Raw genomic sequence first — 21,068 nt, forward strand, 5'->3', positions numbered from 1 at the left:
TGTACATAGATAATGGATTTGAGGTGCAAGGAGTTAAACATGTAGAAGGTATTAATTATGCTGAGGACGGCTTGTTATTAAAAATATTAAGCCAAAGGACTCTTGTGCAGCATTGTAATTCCTTTCTGATTTATTTCACTCAGTTGCACCACCTCAGGACAAAAGTATCTGTGCAGTCATGGTATGAACTTCATTGAAACAATCAGCTTTCTTTCTAGGGATCAGCTGTCTCAAGCCACATAAGGGAGTTAACTGGAATGTATTGAGTTAATTTGCCATTTAAGTGAGCATGCTAGTCCTTTGTTCCTCTATAGTTGAATGTAGTCAAGACATCCAAACTTAGTGAAATCCCATGATTATTGTTCTACTTAAAACAATTGTCCAGGTTAGTGCATATATATGCATGAACTTCCAAACAAACTGTATTACGTTCGCAACATGATCAATATTGCAAAAGTAAGTGGAATTCTTATTTTTTCAGCTGTAGTCTGTTATGTCGTAGCATGTTTGATTATAAGTGCTGTGGTGTGTTAACAACAAACAAAATGGACAGAAGGTATATTTTACAATGTTAAAGCAAAGCTGATCAAGTTAGGGCAGTGTCTGGTGAGACGGCACTTGTGTATGTCCTTGGAGTTCCAATGAAAAAGTGTAATAAATAAAACCAGCCAGCTTTTTTGCTCAGTTTGGTGTAGTGGTTAGGAGTGCGGACTTCTAATCTGGCATGCCGGGTTCGATTCTGCGCTCCCCCACATGCAACCAGCTGGGTGAACTTGGGCTCGCCACGGCACTGATAAAACTGTCCTGACCGGGCAGTGATATCAGCGCTCTCTCAGCCTCACCCACCCCACAGGGTGTCTGTTGTGGGGAGAGGAATGGGAAGGCAACTGTAAGCCTCTTTGAGCCTCCTGCAGGTAGAGAAAAGTGGTATATAAGAACCAACTCTTCTTCTTCTTCTTCTTCTTCTTCTTCTTCTTCTTCTTCTTCTTCTTCTTCTTCTTCTTCTTCTTCTATCTTTCCCAAATCCCCTTGTAGGCTTCATCTAATGTGATTAAACAGTGAAAATTCAACAGTGTTCAGAATAACATTTGTTGGTCTGAAGGCGCCCCTCCCTCCCTAGGAGATCAAAGACATCTGGATCCAAGCCAATATTTGGATGATTGTCGATGCACATTTCTGGTCATCAACACAATATTTTGGCAATTGTATTAGTTACAGTCTGTCAATACAGGATCTGAAATCATGCTCTGAAGTTTGTATGTTAACCATAGTTGGTCTCGTTTTACATGATATGTGAAGAAAAGTATTCTGTCTTAATTTTACAAGAGTCCTAGAAAGAGTTGACAAGACCTTGGAGGACATGAAGGGCAATTCTTCGTAGGTCTCCCTTGTTTTGAGAATTTCTCCAGTTACAGAGGGACAAGATAGAACAACCCCAGCACTTATTGAGACACACCAGGATCGGATTGATCCTTTGGTACTCAAATCCCAATTTTACAAATTAACCATTTAAAAAATAAACTATGTTTTTAAGTCTGGACCAAGCTAATTTTAAAGTTGTTGATTTTTAAATACAGTCTTTGTCTCTTCAATTTTTCCTCCTCCAAACTTCTTCATATTCTATGAAAATGACAATATACATTTTGCTGTATTAAATTTAACATATTTTTGATCACAAAATACTAAAGGATGAGATTCAGTGATTTTTATCCCAGTCCCAGTGATTTTAATGAGAGAGATTGACAGTGAAATCCTAAGCATCTTTTGAAATCCACTGAAACTATTTTGGTTGGTTGGTTTACTTGTTTTTGTTTGTTTGTTTATTTATAGCATTGTTATGATTTATACTCTCACAGTAAGACTAACAATTAAAAACCCTACATTTTCTTGGGTACATTGTCCTAAAATTTGGTTAGCTCTAGAATTACCACTCTGCTGCTTTGTTCTCTAAGAAAGTCTTTTCTTCTTCTTTGGCCTTGTGACTACAGGTGCCGGTTATGTCTTTCCACTTGGACAAGGGGGTGTCATCTGGAATGTTTTTGAACCCAAAAGGGTGAGCAGGGGAAGACCAGGGATTGGAGGTTAAAACAGAATAATGGATTCTGGGAAGGCAGTTTTAGCAAAGACCTTAGAGATGTTCGATTCATTGTACCTTCAATAAAAACATTTTCTCCAATGGGAGCAATTTGGCTGAGCTCTCAAAAATGGAAGTGGGGGAATCCTTTTATTAATGCTCTAGTTTTGCTCAACTTATTTTCTATTAGGCCAACTTGAAGTCCATGTACTTGGTTGAACATATTATTATTATGCCCTCTTTCGATATGTTCAGGAAAATGACATAAAGTTGGTGAGCAAGCTGGATAGAAAAAAGAGAACACATGTATTATCTGGGCAGAATGAATCTCATAGCTGCTAATTGCCACTTTTAAATCTGCTAATGCATTATAATTTGTTCAAGTCATCTCAATTTGCAAATCCACAAATGCTAAACATCTAGAACATCTCCAGATGTTAATGAAGAATCTTCATGCATGCATGCACACACTTAGAACCGAGAGTAAAGATCAGTGAATGAACCACAGAGTGCATCACCAAACTATGACTGTTACAAATGTAAGATTATATTATAATCACTGGATGTTTCATCAGCATTGTAGCTCTATACTTAAGGCCAAATACTTACAGCTGAGGTTGATAAATTCTCTCGGACAGAACTTTCTTGCACAAAAGCACAATAGATAACATGGATCTAAGATCAATGGTCTGACTCAATATGAGAGAGCATCATATACCACAAAGGAAGCTAATAAATGTTTTAAAGAAATACTAAATAAAATGTATTTGGCTTGCTAGGATCTATGACTCAGTGGAAGAGCCTCTGCTTTGTATGCTGGTTCAAAATGTGCAAGATCTGTAGTATACATGATTTAATAACATGAGATGAATCTCCTTCAGGAGTCATTGGTAGAGATGTACATTTAGCATAGTTAGATGAAGAACTTCCTGGATTTTTTAAATGCTCTCCTTCAGGTTACTGATTGGCTCATTGGAGACTTCCTGCTCCTCTGTCTACACTTCCTCCCTGGTTGCATTCAGAACATAACAGGAAGAATGGACAGGACAGCTAGATTGCTAGAACTCTTTGATCTCCTGTTTCTATACAAAGTGTATTTCTCTTCTAAATAAAATTATTTTGTTCTTTTAAGCAGCTTGGTGTTCTGCTGGCTCACATTTAAACCATGCCAACAGAAAATGGTCAGACTTGTTTTGTAATAAGGAAGGAATAGAAATGGGTTCTGGATTAAGACTGGGTTTCAGTAATTTTGTTATAATGCTCTCTGTTGTAACATTATGACAGTTTCATCTCTCTCATCTAGGAGAAACATACAGAAGAGATGATGCATGAAAACAGTACCTCCATGACTGAGTTTGTCCTCCTCGGAATCTCTAACCAATCTGAATTACAAGCCCTGTTTTTTACTGTTTTCTTGCTTATCTACCTCTTCATCCTGGCTGGGAATGCGCTTGTCTGTGTTGCCACTGTATTACATCATACCTTGCACACACCCATGTATTTCTTCCTTCAGAATTTGTCATTCTTAGATATCTGCTTTACGTCGGTGACGGTCCCCCGAATGCTTGTGAACCTTCTGTCAGAGAAGAAAACTATTTCCTTCCTAGGCTGTGCTATGCAGATGTTCTTCTACCTTTTCCTGGGAGCAGCTGTATGTTATCTTCTGGCAATTATGTCATATGATCGTTATCTGGCAATTTGTCATCCTTTGCATTATATGAGGCTCATGACCAGGAAGGCCTGTTTATTGTTGGTCTCTGGATGTTGGGCCATTGGGTTGTTTGTATCTCTTGGGCAGACGCTGCTGATATTTACCCTCCCATTTTGTAGTCCTGAAATAATTAATCATTTTTTCTGCGATGTTCTTCCACTGTTGAGGCTACACTGTGCAAACCCTTACATTAATGATACAGAGAGAATTCTCACTATTTTCCTAGTTCTCATCACCCCTTTCTTAATCATCTTGATTTCCTACATTCTAATCATTGTTGCTTTCTGGAAGGTTACCACAATGAATGGGAGGAAAAAGGCTCTGGGCACATGTTCCTCCCACCTGATCTCTGTGATTCTCTTCTATAGCACCGCTATGTTCACATACTTGAGGCCAAGTTCAAGTTATTCACCTACTGTAGACAAGCTCCTTTCTCTCACCTATACAGTGGCCCCTGCCTTCTTCAACCCTGTAATCTATAGTCTGCGGAACAAGCAGATGAAAGAGGCCCTGAGTAATGTGTTAGCCAAATGCAGAAGTTGAGTTGGTATATAGAGGATCCATTTTGATTCACTTAAAACATTCAGCTGTGCGAATTTCCCTTTCTTAGGTGAAAATCTTACGTTTTAAACACATGATTTTCTCTTTCTTCCCCTGAGATATGGTAGCAGTAAATCACATTTAGGTGCGGCCCAGAATTATAACTGATGACTCTAAAGAAAATGGCTGATTTGGAAGTTGGATTCAATGGCTTTGCATTATATTGCTGGCCTCAATTCCTTCCCCAAAGCTTGCTCTTTGCCCCCAAATGTCCAAAAATGTTATAACCTGGAGTTATACCATCCCCGAGCAGAAGAAAACTTGAGAATGAGCAGAAACTTTTGATTCAACCCCATCATTTGCATATGAGTATTCCAGAAGAAAAAGGAAAAGAGAAAAAGAAAAAGGTGGTAAAGCAGCCAACATGCTGGCTGAAGCTCTGACCATGAGGCTGGGTGTTCGATCCCAGCAGCCGGCTCAAAGTTGACTCAGCCTTCCATCCTTCCGAGGTGGAAATGAGTACCCAGCTTGCTGGGGGGTAAAATGGTAATGACTGGGGAAGGGAATGGCAAACCACCCCATATTGAGTCTGCCAAGAAAACGCTAGAAGGCATCACCCCAAGGGTCAGACATGACTTGGTGCTTGCACAGGGGATACCTTTACCTTTATTCCACAAGAAGATCTGGTAGTCAAAAAGAACTGGATCACCATGGTGAGATGACAGTGAAAACTAAAGGCAAAATCATATGATTCCATAGAATGAGGTTGTAGAAGGCTTCGAAGTTTATGCTTCCCCTTTCCTGTCTGGAAAACATATTTAATAAAATGAGTGTTTTACAAGAATGTAAATTTTTGCCATATTTCTATTAAAATCAATTTACTCAAAATGAATGTGAATAGTTTGTGCCTCTGGGGGGGGGGGGGTGACTGCTTTGGAGGGTAGACACTGGCCCACTGAGATTCCTCCCCTCCCCAAACATGGTTCTTCCCAGGGTCAACCTCCAAATCTCTAGGAAATTCCCAATCCAGAGTTGTTAACCTTAATTTATATGAATCCATTAAGATAGGTAGATGATTACTGTGGATTCAAAGTCAGGAATTTTGGCCAGTACTCTGAAGATGAATGAGGCACACCTCTTGACTATAAGGAGGGGTGGGGCAGAGACAAGACAACTGCAAATCTCATAAGTAATTGCCAGTTGGATGGGATGTACATTGCCCTTTAAAGAGAAGCCTTCTCTGGCCAAATGAACTACTTTACCTTTCCAAAGATTAGACAAAGTTGCTTAGAAAGTGGGGGGAGGGGGGACCAGCAAAGAGTACTACTTTAAGCAGTGAATAGGGCAGAGAAAAACTGAAGACTGGAAGGATCCTGGACCTAAGTTGAGACAGGATGAAACTTACTAAATACAGAAAAGAAAAGTTTGTGTTACAATTTTGAAATGGGAAGATTGAGTGATGAGACTTCCATTTCAAAGTCTGTTGACATCTTTAAGTACCTCTGCAATGACTTCTTATGTTTGTTCAGCATTAGAACTTCTCTGGGATGTGATAGCTTGAAACCAGGGTCAGGCGACAAAGTTAAAATAGCTTTAGTGATCTGCCCCTTCAGAGCAATAACTCATTAATACAAGTGCCTTCAGCATTAAGATACATTAAGAGACAGACACATGAAGATCGGAAATTTAACTACACCTGGGGAAAATTTAGTGATAAAGCAAAAGTAGATGGTGCCACCATATGTATAAAAAAGTCAGCCTCTTATGACAGAGACCACCACTGCAGGTCTCTTGCAGGTCTTTATCTCAATTTAATAGTTCTGAAAATCCATAAATCCTAGACTAAACTGCATTAGTCCATCAACAAAACCTTCAGGAGCTTTCAGGAGCACTGATGATGATGGTGAGGGTTTAAGCATAATGCATTGCTGGATTCAGAGTCAATCATATTTCCAGCACAACTTTATGGAATGGGTCCTACACACCATCTCTCTAGAACAAAATATGGCTCAGAACATCTCTTTACAAAGGAAAATGAAAGAATCAAGTTAATGTATATGGAAGGGGTAAGTAGGGTGCTATAATATTGAAAGTAAGGATGGCTTAAGACATTTGGGTGGCTAAAGGGCTTCATGGGGTTTGGAATGATATAACAGTTCAGTTGACTGGCAGGAAAACATTTTGTCCCAAGAAAGACGCGACAACCATATTTGACATTAAAAGTGGCCACAGCTTTATTTCTCACGCCCTCCGGAGGGTTGGACTGGCACATGGGATTCCTGAAACCCCACAGTCATCCTGGTCTTCCATACCCAGGGTCGGTTTGTGTCCTGGAACCCACATCATTTCCAGCTGAGAGAGGTGGTCCCTTGCCATTCATCCTCACATTAGACCTGTGAAGTAGATGATGATGGGAGGAGATTCTAAGATCACCCAGTAAACTTCCATGGGGATTTGAACCTGGATCCCCAGATCATAGTCAAAACCTCTAACCATTGATATATGAATATTGGTCCTAAAATAGTAGTGATTTGTCTATATTCCCATGACTTGTGATCGGTTTGGCTTAGTGATGGATCCATCCAGCCTTTTCACTCATGTCCTATCCCTCTTCTTACTATAGTCCCCAAGGCTCATGGACTTTGTTGATGAGTTTCATGATCCACAGCATAGCTTTTTTGAGTGGACAAAAAGAACCTACTACCTAGCAGAAAATCTGGTTGAATCAAACCCATAAATGTATTTCATCTCAATTTGAAATTGATTTCAGGAAACAAATGTTCATCTCCAATTACAAAAAGGGATTAACAGAGTTGTTTAACTCAGTGTTAACCAGTACTCTGTCTACTACCCCCATCCTGGTCACATATGACTTTTGTTTATGAATCTACCATACCCATCAGGATAGCTTTTTGATCAATGGGAAAACTGGTTGTATCTCACTTCAGTTCAACATACAATTTCTTTCATTAATCATCATAAGAACTGAACCCATACAGCATTGCCAGAATGCAGGCCATTCAAATAGCATTAATAAACACTGTTATAAATAAAGTGGTTTGCCCAAAACAGCTCAGGTCTGCCATTCTGGAAACATGGAATCTGAACCCAGAAGACCAGTTACAAAGTATAATCATACTACAATTTTCTCTACTCTGTGAATCCATTGTTTCAGAATGATGCAGAGAACAAGACAGGCAGGTTGGGAGGATTATTAGATACATTTATTTTGGAGAAATTAGCTTGTCTAGCACTAAAAAAAAGGAACAAAAGTCAAAGGTTGTTTTGGATATCAAACTCTTTGTCCTCCAACTTTGATCATCTAAAAGGTTTTCTCTCCCAAATTCTCTTAAGGGCACCTTTAACTTCTTTATTACGAAAGCTATAAATGATAGGGTTCAGTAAGGGGCTAACAATGGTGTAGAAAAGAGACAAATATTTGTCGCTGTTGGGTGAATAAGTGGAATTGGGCTTCAAGTACATAATGCAAGCGGAACCATAGAATAAAGTCACCACAATGAGGTGTGATGTGCAAGTGGAGAAGGTCTTTTTACGGCCCTCAGAAGAAGAAATCCCCAGAATGGTGACAATAATACCAGTATAAGACATTAAGATTAGGATGAAAGGAAGAGCCACAAAAATCATAGTCATTACAAACACAGCAATTTCATTCCTAGAAGTGTCCCCACAAGCCAATTTCAGCAGTGGGGGGATGTCACAAAAGAAGTGGTTTATCTCATTGGAACCACAAAAGGACATGGTAAATACCATACTGGTATGACCAAAGGACATTAAAAAGCCACTTAACCAAGATGCCACAGCTAGACCCAGGCACACTTTCCTGCTCATGAGGACAGGGTAGTGGAGAGGCTTACAAATGGCAACATAACGATCGTAGGCCATTGAGGCCAACAGGAAACACTCTGAGCCACCAAGAAAGAATGTAAAATAGGTCTGCACAGCACATCCTAGGAAGGAAATGGTCTTGTTCCCAGACAGAAGATTCTCAAGCATCTTGGGAACATTGACTGATGTATAACAGATCTCCAAGAAGGATAGATTCCTCAGGAAGAAATACATGGGTGTGTGAAGGGCAGGATTAATCAATGTGAGGAGAATGATGATGAAATTTCCTGCCAGGGTAATGATATAGATGACCAGAAATGTAAAGAATAATGTACTTTGTAAGTTGGGTTCATTCGAAAGACCCAGAAGGATGAATTCAGAGAGTTTTGTTCTATTCTGTAGTATCCGTCCTTTCTCTGTGAACATTCTGGAAAACAAAAGGAGAAACATGTAAATCTAAGAATTAGAGCAACAACAACGAAAAGCTTTTCGTTAGTTCCACTGATTTATCTGCTAATATGAAATGAAAGAGAAAAAGAAGGAAAGATTCCAGACAATCACCCAAAAAGTCTGTATCTAGTGTTATGGAAGTTACAAAGAAAAGGAATGAGGAAGTCAACAAGGCTGGGTGAATAGAAAAGAAGATTCATAAATTTAAAAAAAGGGGGGGATAACTCCCTCAAAAATTGATACATTTCAGATTGGGGAAGGCACTGGCAAACCACCCTGTATTGAGTCTGCCATGAAAACGCTGGAGGGCGTCACCCACATGTCAGACATGACTTGGTACTTGCACAGGGGATACCTTTACCTTTACCTTACATTTCAGATAGACAAAAATGAATATTACTTTGAGTATTTAAATTGTGAATGGACTACCAATGAATGTAGGCCACAATCATGACATTAAAGGAGGATTAAACAGATTCCTGGAAGATAAGTCCACCCCTAGCCATAATGACTAACGGGATCCTTCATGAAACCCCTAAATATCAGTAACACGAGGCAACATGAAGCAACCATGTTACTGGTTTGTTGGCCCTTCAGGGCAACTGGTCGATAACTGGGTGACAGAAGATCTGAAACTGGTTTGGACAATAGTCTGATTCACCAGGGTTCTTAATGCTGCTATTGTGGAGAATGAGAGAATACAGATAGTACAGATAGTAATATTGATAAAAGAGGTGGGTTGGCCAGTTTTTTAAACTTCTTTTGAACAAATTAAGAAGAAGACTATGGTCCATTAATGATAATGTTAAATGTTTACATACCTATCAAGCAGGATTCAAAGAGCCACTTCTACTAAATCTGTATACAAGTTCTAAAGCGAATGCTAATGGTATAATCCAGCAACTTTGAAAGTGTTAACTTCCATGAATTGCAATGGCAGAATCTAACAAGTGCTCAAAACGAGCTAACAAGATTTGATGGATTTTGGATATATTAAAATGCACAAACCCTGCCAAAAAATCCCTATGCATTCTAGAAATGCAGACAGTGGGCTCCTTCAGAAGGCCAGTTTTCATACTGTGTAATATTGTACTCTAAATCAAATCAAAATACCTTTATTGGCATTGTTAATGAAAACACGGACATATAGAAGTATAGTTTTAAAAAACATTCAAGCCAAGACTCAATTTTGCTATAAACGTTTAGCATATTTGAACAGAATTGCATAGAAAAATCTGATGATGGCTTTGGATATCTGGGTATCTGAGTCAATCAATCAATGTTGAAGATAATATTGTACTTACTGAAGTCTCAGATGCTCAAGTACAGCCCTCTTCAATGCTGACTTGTCAGCTGCCCTGTTGATTTTAAAGTCACTTGCCTGAAAGGGAATGATTTTGATTCTAATTCCTGCCTGTTCACCAGCCACAATGGAGAATGTTTTATCCTTCTGTGGTATCTCCTCTAGGAATTCCAGGAGCTAACAGTAAACAGATGCTTTACTGTTTTATTTCATCCACTAGGGGCAAATCCCATTGTATCCAAAAATACAATGGGCGCTAGAGATTGGCAGTTGGAAGAGGAAGGGGAGGAGTTGTCCAGTCTGTAAGGGCATGGAGTTGAATGTGTGTGTTGTGTGGGAGGTTGTGGTGGCGTGGTGGCAAATGAGGGCGTGGATGTGGAGATATGGGTGTCAATAACCTGTGGTTTGGAATGTTCGTTGAGTGTGGCAGAGGACTGACCTTTGGGAATTGTGGCATAGTGGTTACAGATGAGCTTTCCAGAGCCATGTCTTCAGATATGTGAAGGGAAAATCAGACTGGAGACTCTTCTTTGGGGAAGGTTACATGGCAACCAATTACCCCCAGTTCTGCGTCATTTCCCTTCTTGTGTGAATTAGGCCACAGACACCGAAATGCCCCTCTGCCCTAATACACATGGGGTAGTCACAGTACACAGGTGTCCACCCTGTTCCTTCTTTTCTATTTTTTCACTGTAGATAAAATGTTATGTGCCCACATGCTTCTTTCATGGTTGCTCCTTAGAAGAAGAACGGATTTTTGTACCCTGTTGTTTACTACCCAAAGGAGTCTCAAAGCGGTTTACAAGCACCTTTTCCATTTGTCTCCCAACAATAGTCAACCGGTGAGGGATGTGGGGCTTTGAGAAGCCTGCGAGAACTGGGAATGGGCCTCAGGCCTCAAGTGTCTCAAAGCATTTTCCAATGGTCTTCCCTTTCTCTCCCCATAGCAGACTCCCCATGAGGGAGGTGGGGTAGAGAGCCTCACAGGGAAGCTGGCAACCCTAAGAGGAAAACTCTCTGTGTACAGCAATCTTGACCTTAGTAAGGTTTTGTATACTTTTTTTTTTTATTTGCGAGGCCAAGGTTGAAAAAAGTTATTGCCGTTCCCATGAGTCTCCAGTCATTTACTTGTTCACTATTTACAGTTCCAGGCTGTAAATATTTATTTAGATCTTCCTACACTTTTCAGACTCACAGTACTGATGCTGGTCTGCCTGTCTGCGCCCCAGAATACAAACAGTTGCTGGTAAGGGCTGGCCATACCCATAGCCTAGGAGGTACACACCTGCACCACTCCCTACCAACTGCAGGCAAAAATGGCTCCTTTGAAGGCTGGACTCTGAGGCATTGTACGATTTTGAAGTCCCACCACCAAACCTCCAGGAATATTTCCAACCCAAGGGTAGCCAACCTCCAGGTGGGACCTGGAGAGCTCCTGGAATTACAGCTCAACTGCAGAGTAAAAAGATCAGCTCACCAGGCAGAAAGGGCTACTTTGGATAGGGTTGTGGGAGAAGAAACATTAAAAGCCTACCACACAGGTTGTTGTTGAATTGAAAGATGTGAGGCCTACTGAACAGGGTTGTTGTGCAGATGAAAAAGGAGACAAAAGAAACTCTGCAGCAACATGCAGATTCGTCTGCAGAATAACGCTGTGCAGTGGCCTCAAATCTGCAGAGAGTTGCAAAGAAGAAAGACACATGACTTGGCTGTATCTAACCCCCGGCCAGAGCAGTATTTTAAATGAGAAGGGGCTTTTCTGTCAGCCGACTGCTTGGCAGAACGGGAATGGTTCCCACCCTCAAAAGGAATGTCCTCAGGCTCCCCTGCGTTGCTCTTGGAAAGGCCTCCCTCCCCTCAGTCAGGGCCTGTCAGAGTCTCCTTTCCAGCAGGCCTGAAGGGGAGGAGCGGGGCCGGCGCATTAATCAGCCTCCTGCCAGCTCTGTCAGGTTTCTAAGGTAATTTACAGTTGGACATGACAGTTAGGACAGCCTTGGGGTGAAACGGACTGGCGCAGCCTCTGTTCTCATTTCCCTTTGGTAGCCCTACTTGACCTCATCTCCCTGCGGTGGTCAGGAGCTGACTGGCAGCGATGTCTCCTGATTGCCCTGGAACTCTGGTCTATCCTGGTGAGGGCCCAATCGGAAGGTGCTTCACACCTTCCGATTTGCCCCTTCACTTGTCCGTCCAGGGCGAAGGGGCCAATCCAGGAGTTTTGATCATGGACACAGCCCACCCCAACTCTTCTTACTGTTTTATTAAGAGGGAAAAGATAAAATTTTCAGAAGAACATGATGGCCTGCAGGGGGAGGGAAGAACATACAGTTTCATGAATGGAGCATTGTTCATGGCACTTTGGATTGAAACCATTTTTAATGATCACAGGGAAGGGGAATTTTGTATCTAAATTCAGTGCATACCTAAGCAGAGTTATGCCCTTCTAATTCTATTGACTTCAATAGAAGGGTATCTACGTTGCTCGTTCTGGTCTGTCCCTCTGGGAAAGAGAGAACAATTCTGCTCCATCCTCCATATGGCACCCTTTTAAATACTTGAAGATGGTGATCAGGTCCCCTCTCAGTCATCTCCTCTCTAGGCTAAACAGACCAAGCTCCCCCAATCTTTCTTCATATTTCTTGGTCTCCAAACCCCTCACCATCTTTCTTGCCCTCCTCTGGACATGTTCCAGTTTGTCAACATCCCTCTTCAATTGTTGTAAATAAAGTGGTTTGCGCAAAACAGCTCAGGTCTGCCATTCTGGAAACATGGAATCTGAACCCAGAAGACCAGTTACAAAGTATAATCATACTACAATTTTCTCTACTCTGTGAATTCATTGTTTCAGAATGGTGCAGAGAACAAGACAGCCACTTAGAAGGATTATTAGTTAAATTTATTTTGGAGAAATTAGCTTGTCTAGCACTAAAAAAAAGGAACAAAAGTCACAGTTATTCTGATATCAAACTCTTTGTCCTCCAACTTCGATCATCTAAAAGGTTTTCTCTCCCAAATTCTCCTAAGGGCACCTTTAACTTCTTTATTACGAAAGCTATATATGATAGGGTTCAGTAAGGGGCTAACAACGGTGTAGAAAAGAGACAAATATTTGTCGCTGTTGGGTGAATAAGTGGAATTGGGCTTCAAGTACATAATGCAAGCGGAACCATAAAATAAAGTCACCACAATGAGGTGTGAAGAGCAAGTGGAGAAGGTCTTTTTCCGGCCCTCAGAAGAAGAAATCCCCAGAATGGTGACAATAATACCAGTATAAGACATTAAGATTAGGATGAAAGGAAGAGTCACAAAAATCATAGCCACTACAAACACAGCCATTTCAGTCCTGGATGTGTCCCCGCAAGCCAATTTCAGCAGTGGGGGGATGTCACAAAAGAAGTGGTTTATCTCATTGGAACCACAAAAGGACATGGTAAACACCATGCTGGTGTGACCAAAGGACATAAAAAAGCCACTTAACCAAGATGCCACAGCTAGACCCAGGCACACTTTCCTGCTCATGAGGACAGGGTAGTGGAGAGGCTTACAAATGGCAACATAACGATCGTAGGCCATTGAGGCCAACAGGAAACACTCTGAGCCACCGAGAAAGAATGTAAAATAGGTCTGCACAGCACATCCTAGGAAGGAAATGGTCTTGTTCCCAGACAGAAGATTCTCAAGCATCTTGGGAACATTGACTGATGTATAACAGATCTCCAAGAAGGATAGATTCCTCAGGAAGAAATACATGGGTGTGTGAAGGGCAGGATCAACTAATGTGAGGAGAATGATGATGATATTTCCTGCCAGGGTAATGGTATAGATGACCAGAAATGTAAAGAACAATGTACTTTGTAAGTTGGCTTCATTCGAAAGACCTAGAAGGATGAATTCAGAGAGTTTTGTTCTATTCTGTAGTATCCTTTCTTTCCCTGTCAACATTCTGGAAAATAAAAGGAGAAACATGTAAATCTAGGAATTAGAGCAACAACAACAAAAAGCTTTTCTCTGCACAGCGTTGGGTCCACTGATGAGGAATGAGGAAGTCAACAAGGCTAGGTGAATAGAAAAGAAGATTCATAAATTTAAAAAGGGAAGGGGATAACTCCCTCAAAAATTGAACTAAGTACCTAAAGGTTAAGAAAACATAACTTTACTGACCAAATTAATTTCTAAGTTAATTTTAATATTAACAAAAATTAATAAATATACAATACATATATTTAATTCTCAATAAATTAAAAACATATATTGCTCCTTACAGTAGGCTCGATTTTAATTGATAATCTATAATGACATCCAAAAGTGATTAAGTTGACAAATATTGACCCTGATGTATAGAGGTAGCATTTTTTTCTATGTACAATCTTTGAATTTGGAGTCACCCAATAAATTTGATAGTTGATACATTTCGGATTGGGGAAGGCACTGCAAACCACCCCGTATTGAGTCTGCCATGAAAACGCTGGAGGGCGTCACCCCAAGGGTCAGATATGACCCAGTGCTTGCACAGGGGATTCCTTTACCTTTACCTTACATTTCAGATAGACAAAAATGAATATTACTTTGAGTATTTAAATTGTGAATGGACTACCAATGAATGTAGGCCACAATCATGACATTAAAGGAGGATTAAACAGATTCCTGGAAGATAAGTCCACCCCTAGCCATAATGACTAACAGGATCCTTCATGAAACCCCTAAATATCAGTAACACAAGGCAACATGAAGCAACCATGTTTCTGGTTTGTTGGCCCTTCAGGGCAACTGGTTGATAACTGGGTGACAGAAGATGCGAAACTGGTTTGGACAATAGTCTGATTCACCAGGATTCTTATTATGTTCTTACAATGCTATTATAATTTGCCAATAGAAAACCCTAAGAATTGTTTGGAGGCAGTTGTACTGCAAAAGCTAAATTGGTTTAGCCTTATAAGGCACCTGGATCTGAGAACTGTTTCTAAACCATTGAGCTCTTTGGAAGAATATTGGCATCCAAAATATAGTAAACAGGAATGTACAGCACGTGCAGATCTAATGCTGCTATTGCGAAGAATGAGAGAGTACAGATAGTACAGACAGTAATACAAAGGAGATAGTTTGGCCAGTTTTTAAAACTTCTTTTGAACAAATTAAGAAGAAGACAATGTTCTATCTATCGAGCAGGTTTCAAAGAGCCTTTTCTACTAAATGTGAATCTGTATACAAGTCCGAAAGCGAATGCTAATGGTATAATCCAGCAACTTTGAAAGTGTTAAATTCCATGACTTGCAATGGCAGAATCTAACAAGAGCTCAAAACGATCTAACAAGATTTGATGGATTTTGGATATATTAAAATGCACAAACCCTGCCAAAAAATCCCGGTGTATTCTTGAAATGCAGACAGTGGGCTCCTTCAGAAGGCCAGTTTTTGTACTGAGTAATATTGTACTACAAATCAAATCAAAATACCTTTATTGGTATTGTTAATGAAAACACAGATATACAGAAGTATAATTTAAAAAAAAACATTCAAGCAAAGACTCAAATTTGCTATAAATCTTTAGCATATTTGAACAGAATTGCATAGAAGAATCTGATGAAGGCTTTGGTTATCTGGGTACCTTAGTCAATCAATCAATGTTGAAGATAATATTGTACTTACTGAAGTCTCAGATGCTCACACACAGCCCTCTTTGATACTGACTTGTCAGCTGCCCTGTTGATTTTAAAGTCACTTGCCTGAAAGGGAATGATTTTGATTCTAATTCCTGCCTGTTCACCAGCCACAATGGAGAATATTTTATCCTTTTGTGGTAACTCCTCTAGGAATTCCAGGGGCTAACAGTAAACAGATGCTTTACTGTTTTATTTTATCCATAGAATTTTCAGATGAACATGGTGTCCTGCAGGGGGAGGGAGGAACATACAGTTTCATGAATGGCACTTTGGATCGAAACCATTTTTAATGGTCACAGGGAAGGGGAATTTTGTATTTAATTTCACAAAATTCCTAATTAACCCTAAAATTAACCCTAAACAGAGTTATGCCCTTCTAATCCTATTGACTTCAATAGAAAGGTACCTACGTTGCTCATAGATAGTTACTCATGTGAGAACCATTTTCTCGCCACAAATTCCCACTTCCTGTTTGCTGAGACTTCCTGTCTTCAGGTCCCAAACAATATTTGACCTCTGGCTTCTTTGTTAGTTCCTGTTCCTCTTTGTCACTATGATACCCTACACTGAATCTTAACATGAGCACTTCTCTGAGTGCAAGAGTTGTTACAGCAACTCCAGCCAAAAATTAATCTACACATTTGCAGTAATCCATTATAAATTTTTGGCATGGTTTCCCCTTTTTTATTAATGATAAAATGTTTTTCAAACGTTTTAATAGTTCGTCTTACCCAAAACGTCCCCAATCCATTCAAACAAGCTTTTAAAATGTATATTATAAAAAAAATTAAAAACAACAATTGAACAGGATACATATATAACTAAACAAAACACATGTATAGGAATGATATGAATGACAACAACAGAATAAAGCTTTTCGATTTCGCGGACTGATAGGAATATTAGATTTTATTGTGGAAATATTGAGACAGATGATGCAAAGAGACCCAAATATATCCACTTTGTGGTTATTCCCCTGCTTCATTTCATACCCCTGGACTAAATTTCATATCAACATTTCATTCTAGTTTGGTTCCTATTTTTGTGTTCTGAGGAAAAGATAATAAATTCAACAAAAATATATATGAGCAGATCTGTTGTAATTGTTTAACTTAGAAGAACTCATCAGTGCTGGGATGGGCCTCTCCCAGACCTTGCATGCTTTAAGACACCATTGGCCCAGGTTAAGGGAACATGGATATTTTCCATATTTCCTTATCCTGGGCCAAAGGCACCTTAAAGTATACGAAGCCTGGGAGAGGCCCAGATATTTTCTGCATTCCCTTAGCTGCCCCTGAAGCCAACTGGGCCTCTCAAATGGCAAGCTTGTGTAGATGGATGAAGAGCCCCCAAAACACAGGTTCTACCCTACGTCAACCTGCAAGCTGTTACAAATAATGCAACCAACAACTAGAACATAACCTGCAAAAACATCAACAATAGAGGTAGGTGGGTGGGAATCTGTCTAGCCACAGCAGTCCGGGTAAAAGAAGCATGTGGTTTTATAAAGGACCTTAACTCCCTGCCCCTCAGGCTTGACACATCTGCCTCAAGCTGTCCCAGACATGCTGGTTTCCAGTGTGTCAACTCGCTGCACCTCCTTTTGCCACCTGCTCTGCTGCCCGTCAACCCATGGCTCCAGTAAGTCAGGGGCCTTCACTTCTAGTTTGAAACTTTATATTAGCAGGCACCCACAGGCAGACAGACAGACAGAACAACTCACTGCAGCCCATTATGCACGGCCGCCGAAACGGTGATTTCGGGTCACATGGAAAATGCGGAGGGGGAAGACGTGACGCACACCGGTTATGCACGGGGTGGGGCGCGACGGCAGCAAAACCCAGAGTAACCGATTATGCACACGGGGCTCTGGCGCCACTTCTGGTTGCGCCCCGGTCACCCGGAAGCCGCACTTTCTTCCGCGTTTCGCTAATGCGTTTTTTTCGGTGGCATGCACCGAAGCTGTGGCCGGTTGCAGCCGGCACCATGCGTTATTGGTGATTTTAGTCGCCACCATTCCACCCCGAATGTGCGCTAAAACCCCCGTGCATAATGGGTCAGGCTGATGCTAATTGAATAGAAACTAAGGAAAGGTCCTTTTTCACTGTGACACCAAAAGGATGACATTCTGTCCCTAGGAAATTTGTTCCTCTCACCCATTGTTTTCTTCTTCCTGTAGTTGAAGCTTTGTTTGTGGCATTTCCACAGTGACCCTCCTTTCTCATCATTTTTTCCTGACCTCATACATTCTCATACATTCTTTGTACATCCTAAAATATTAATCTTATCATTTATCAACACAATTTAGTTGTAACCAAGAAATCTGATGTACTAAATTTGTCAGTAAACTGATCTTTTTAAAGTACTGTCTTGTTCAGTTCAAAGAATGGTTCTGGCTGAGGCCTGGGAAAGATAGAAGTTTCTTCCTCTGAAACATAACTGCTTGTAGCTTTAAAGTATTAGACAAGGGAGAGGGAAGGTAACCCAAGTGACTCTCTCATCAATAGGTCTGGCAATTTCAATGGCACAGGTGCCTAGAAGTGTGCAGACCTATTTTGTTTAATACCCAGGCTCATGTGTAGGAGAAGGTATTTGTTCAATTGAACCCAACACAGTTGCAGGCTGTTTGCTTTAATTGACAAACCCATCTGATTTATCAAATGGTAGATGAACCCACAAAAGGTTTAGCCATACTGGACTTAATACTGACCAACAGGCAAGAGTTGGTGGATGAGGTGAAGGAGGTGGGGACCCTAGGGGGAAGTAACCATGTCCTCATAGAATTCCTTTTGAGATGGGGAGCCAAGGAAGCTTGTAGCCAGACGCGGATGTTGGATTTTCATAGGGCAAACTTTAATAAACTCAGAGACATGATGAGTGTCATACCATGGATGAGAATGCTGGAAGGGAAGGGAGCATGTGAAGGGTGGGCGCTACTCAAACAAGAGCTATTGCACACTCAATCAATGACTATCCCAGAAAGACGAAAACACTGCAGGAGCTCTAAGAAGCCTATTTGGATGAACAGAGAACTTCAAGAGGAACTAAGAAAGAAAAGGAAAATGTTCAGTAAATGGAGGGAAGGACAGAGCTCTAAAGAAGAGTACCTACAGGTTACTAGACACTGTAGATCAATCATCAGAAAGGCCAAAGCTGAGAGTGAACTAAGATTGGCCAGTGAAGCCCATTGTAACAAGAAAAGATTTTTCAGCTATGTGAGGAACAAATGTAAAGTAAAGGAGGCAATAGGCCCACTGTTGGGTGCGGATGGACAAACTCTAACAGAAGATGCAGAGAAAGCAGAAAGTCTTAGTGCCTATTTTACATCTGTTTTTCCCCACAGGTCAAAGGGTTTAGGCACATCTAGAGATGGCCGTAGCCAAAGGATAGTGTCTGGGTGGCAGGTTAACATGAATAGAGAAGTTGTCGAGAGGCATTTAGCTGCACTGGTTGAGTTCAAATCCCCTGGTCCAGATGAAATGCACCCGAGAGTGCTCAAAGAACTTTCCAGAGAACTTGCACAGCCCTTGTCCATCATCTTCGGAACCTCTTTAAGGACTGGAGATGTCCCGGAGGCCTGGAAGAGAGCAAACGTTATTCTGAGCTTCAAAAAAGGGAGGAAGGATGACCCGGGAAACTACAGACCAGTGAGTCTGACCTCTGTTGTGGGGAAGATAATGGAGCAGATATTAAAGGGAGCGATCTGCAAACATCTGGAGAACAATTTGGTGATCCAAAGAAGTCAGCATGGATTTGTCTCTAACAGGTCCTGTCAAACCAACCTGGTTTCCTTTTTTGACCAAGTAACAGGTTTGCTGGATCGGGGAAATTCGGTTGATATCATTTACTTGGATTTTAGTAAAGCTTTTGACAAGGTTCCCCATGATGTTCTGATGGATAAGTTGAAAGACTACAATCTGGATTTTCAGATAGTCAGGTGGATAGGGAATTGGTTAGAGAACCGCACTCAAAGAGTTGTTGTCAATGGTGTTTCATCAGACTGGAGAGAGGTGAGTAGCGGGGTACCTCAGGGCTCGGTGCTCGGTGATCTAGATGAGGGGGTGGAGGGACTACTTACGCAGATGACACCAAATTGGGAGGACTGGCAAATACTCCGGAAGATAGAGACAGAGTTCAACGAGTTCTGAACACAATGGAAAAATGGGCAAATGAGAACAAGATGCAATTTAATAAAGATAAGTGTAAAGTTCTGCATCTGGGTCAGAAAAATGAAAAGCATGACTACTGGATGGGGGATACGCTTCTAGGCAACACTGTGTGTGAACGAGACCTTGGGGTACTTGTGGATTGTAAACTAAACATGAGCAGGCAGTGTGATGCAGTGGTAAAAAAGGCGAATGCCATTTTGGGCTGTATCACCAGGGGCATCACATCAAAATCACAAGATGTCATAGTCCCATTGTATACGGCACTGGTCAGACCACACCTGGAGTACTGTGTGCAGTTCTGGAGGCCTCACTTCAAGAAGGACGTAGATAAAATTGAAAGGGTACAGAGGAGAGCAACGAAGATGATCTGGGGCCAAGGGACCAAGCCCTATGAAGATAGGTTGAGGGACTTGGGAATGTTCAGCCTGGAGAAAAGGAGGTTGAGAGGGGACATGATAGCCCTCTTTAAGTATTTGAAAGGTTGTCACTTGGAGGAGGGCAGGATGCTGTTTCTGTTGGCTGCAGAGGAGAGGACACGCAGTAATGGGTTTAAACTTCAAGTACAATGATATAGGCTAGATATCAGAAAAAAAAATTCACAGTCAGAGTAGTTCAGCAGTGGAATATGCTGCCTAAGGAGGTGGTGAGTTTCCCCTCACTGGCAGTCTTCAAGCAAAGGTTGGATGCACACTTTTCTTGGATGCTTTAGGATGCTTAGGGCTGATCCTGTGTTGAGCAGGGGGTTGGACTAGATGCCCTGTATGGCCCCTTCCAACTCTTTGATTCTATGATTCTATGATCATCTGGTTACCAACAGAGTTGCTTGGTCAAGTGACATCAGTTGCTATATATCTGATTGGTTGAGTCAAACTAATGAAGATCATTGAGAATATACATAAGATCTTTCATTCTAGTTGTGTCCTGAGTCCAGATTGTATCTGACTTGGGGCTTCTTCTTGTGTGGGTCATATTGACCAGAAACCTTATTTCGGACTTTGATCCCCTATTATAATAAGACACATTTATGTTGTGATGTTCTTCAATTCAGTAGACTTCTTTCTTATTTCAGACTCCATTGGGTACAGCTACCAGTTTTTGGGGTAAAAAATTGCTCTGAAAGCATCTTACTACCAGGGTGATTTTCTTAAACTTAGTCCCGTAAGGTCTGGAAGCTTTGTTCCTTGTTTTCCAACCATCTGGTTAGAAAAAAGGACTGGTGGCAGAAATACTTGTGGATGTGAGGGCTAACAGTTCAGCATTTTGGATTTGTCTTGCTTGAAGAAGAAGAATTGGTTCTTATATGCTGTTTTTCCCTACC

General features: G+C 41.0%; 2 protein-coding genes across 2 annotated transcripts; both read right to left on the reverse strand.

Annotated features, from left to right (window-relative positions):
• Positions 1 to 7,631: 7,631 nt before the first annotated feature.
• Positions 7,632 to 8,597, reverse strand: LOC143825116 (olfactory receptor 10A7-like). The gene has a single exon (XM_077313136.1). The coding sequence runs from the start codon at positions 8,595 to 8,597 to the stop codon at positions 7,644 to 7,646; it is 954 nt and encodes a 317-aa protein (XP_077169251.1). The 3' UTR covers positions 7,632 to 7,643.
• A 4,312-nt stretch (positions 8,598 to 12,909) lies between these two features.
• Positions 12,910 to 13,863, reverse strand: LOC143825474 (olfactory receptor 10A7-like). The gene has a single exon (XM_077313504.1). It carries the CDS (start codon positions 13,861 to 13,863, stop codon positions 12,910 to 12,912), a length of 954 nt encoding a protein of 317 aa, XP_077169619.1.
• Between the last annotated feature and the right edge of the window lie 7,205 nt (positions 13,864 to 21,068).

This window comes from Paroedura picta, chromosome 16 (genome assembly GCF_049243985.1).
Source record: "Paroedura picta isolate Pp20150507F chromosome 16, Ppicta_v3.0, whole genome shotgun sequence".
Classification (NCBI taxonomy): Eukaryota; Metazoa; Chordata; class Lepidosauria; order Squamata; family Gekkonidae; genus Paroedura; species Paroedura picta.

Coding starts and splice junctions, on each gene's coding strand:
- LOC143825474 (XM_077313504.1), bottom strand. CDS start 13,863: ATGTTGACAGGGAAAGAAAGGATACTACAGAATAGAACAAAACTCTCT.
- LOC143825116 (XM_077313136.1), bottom strand. CDS start 8,597: ATGTTCACAGAGAAAGGACGGATACTACAGAATAGAACAAAACTCTCT.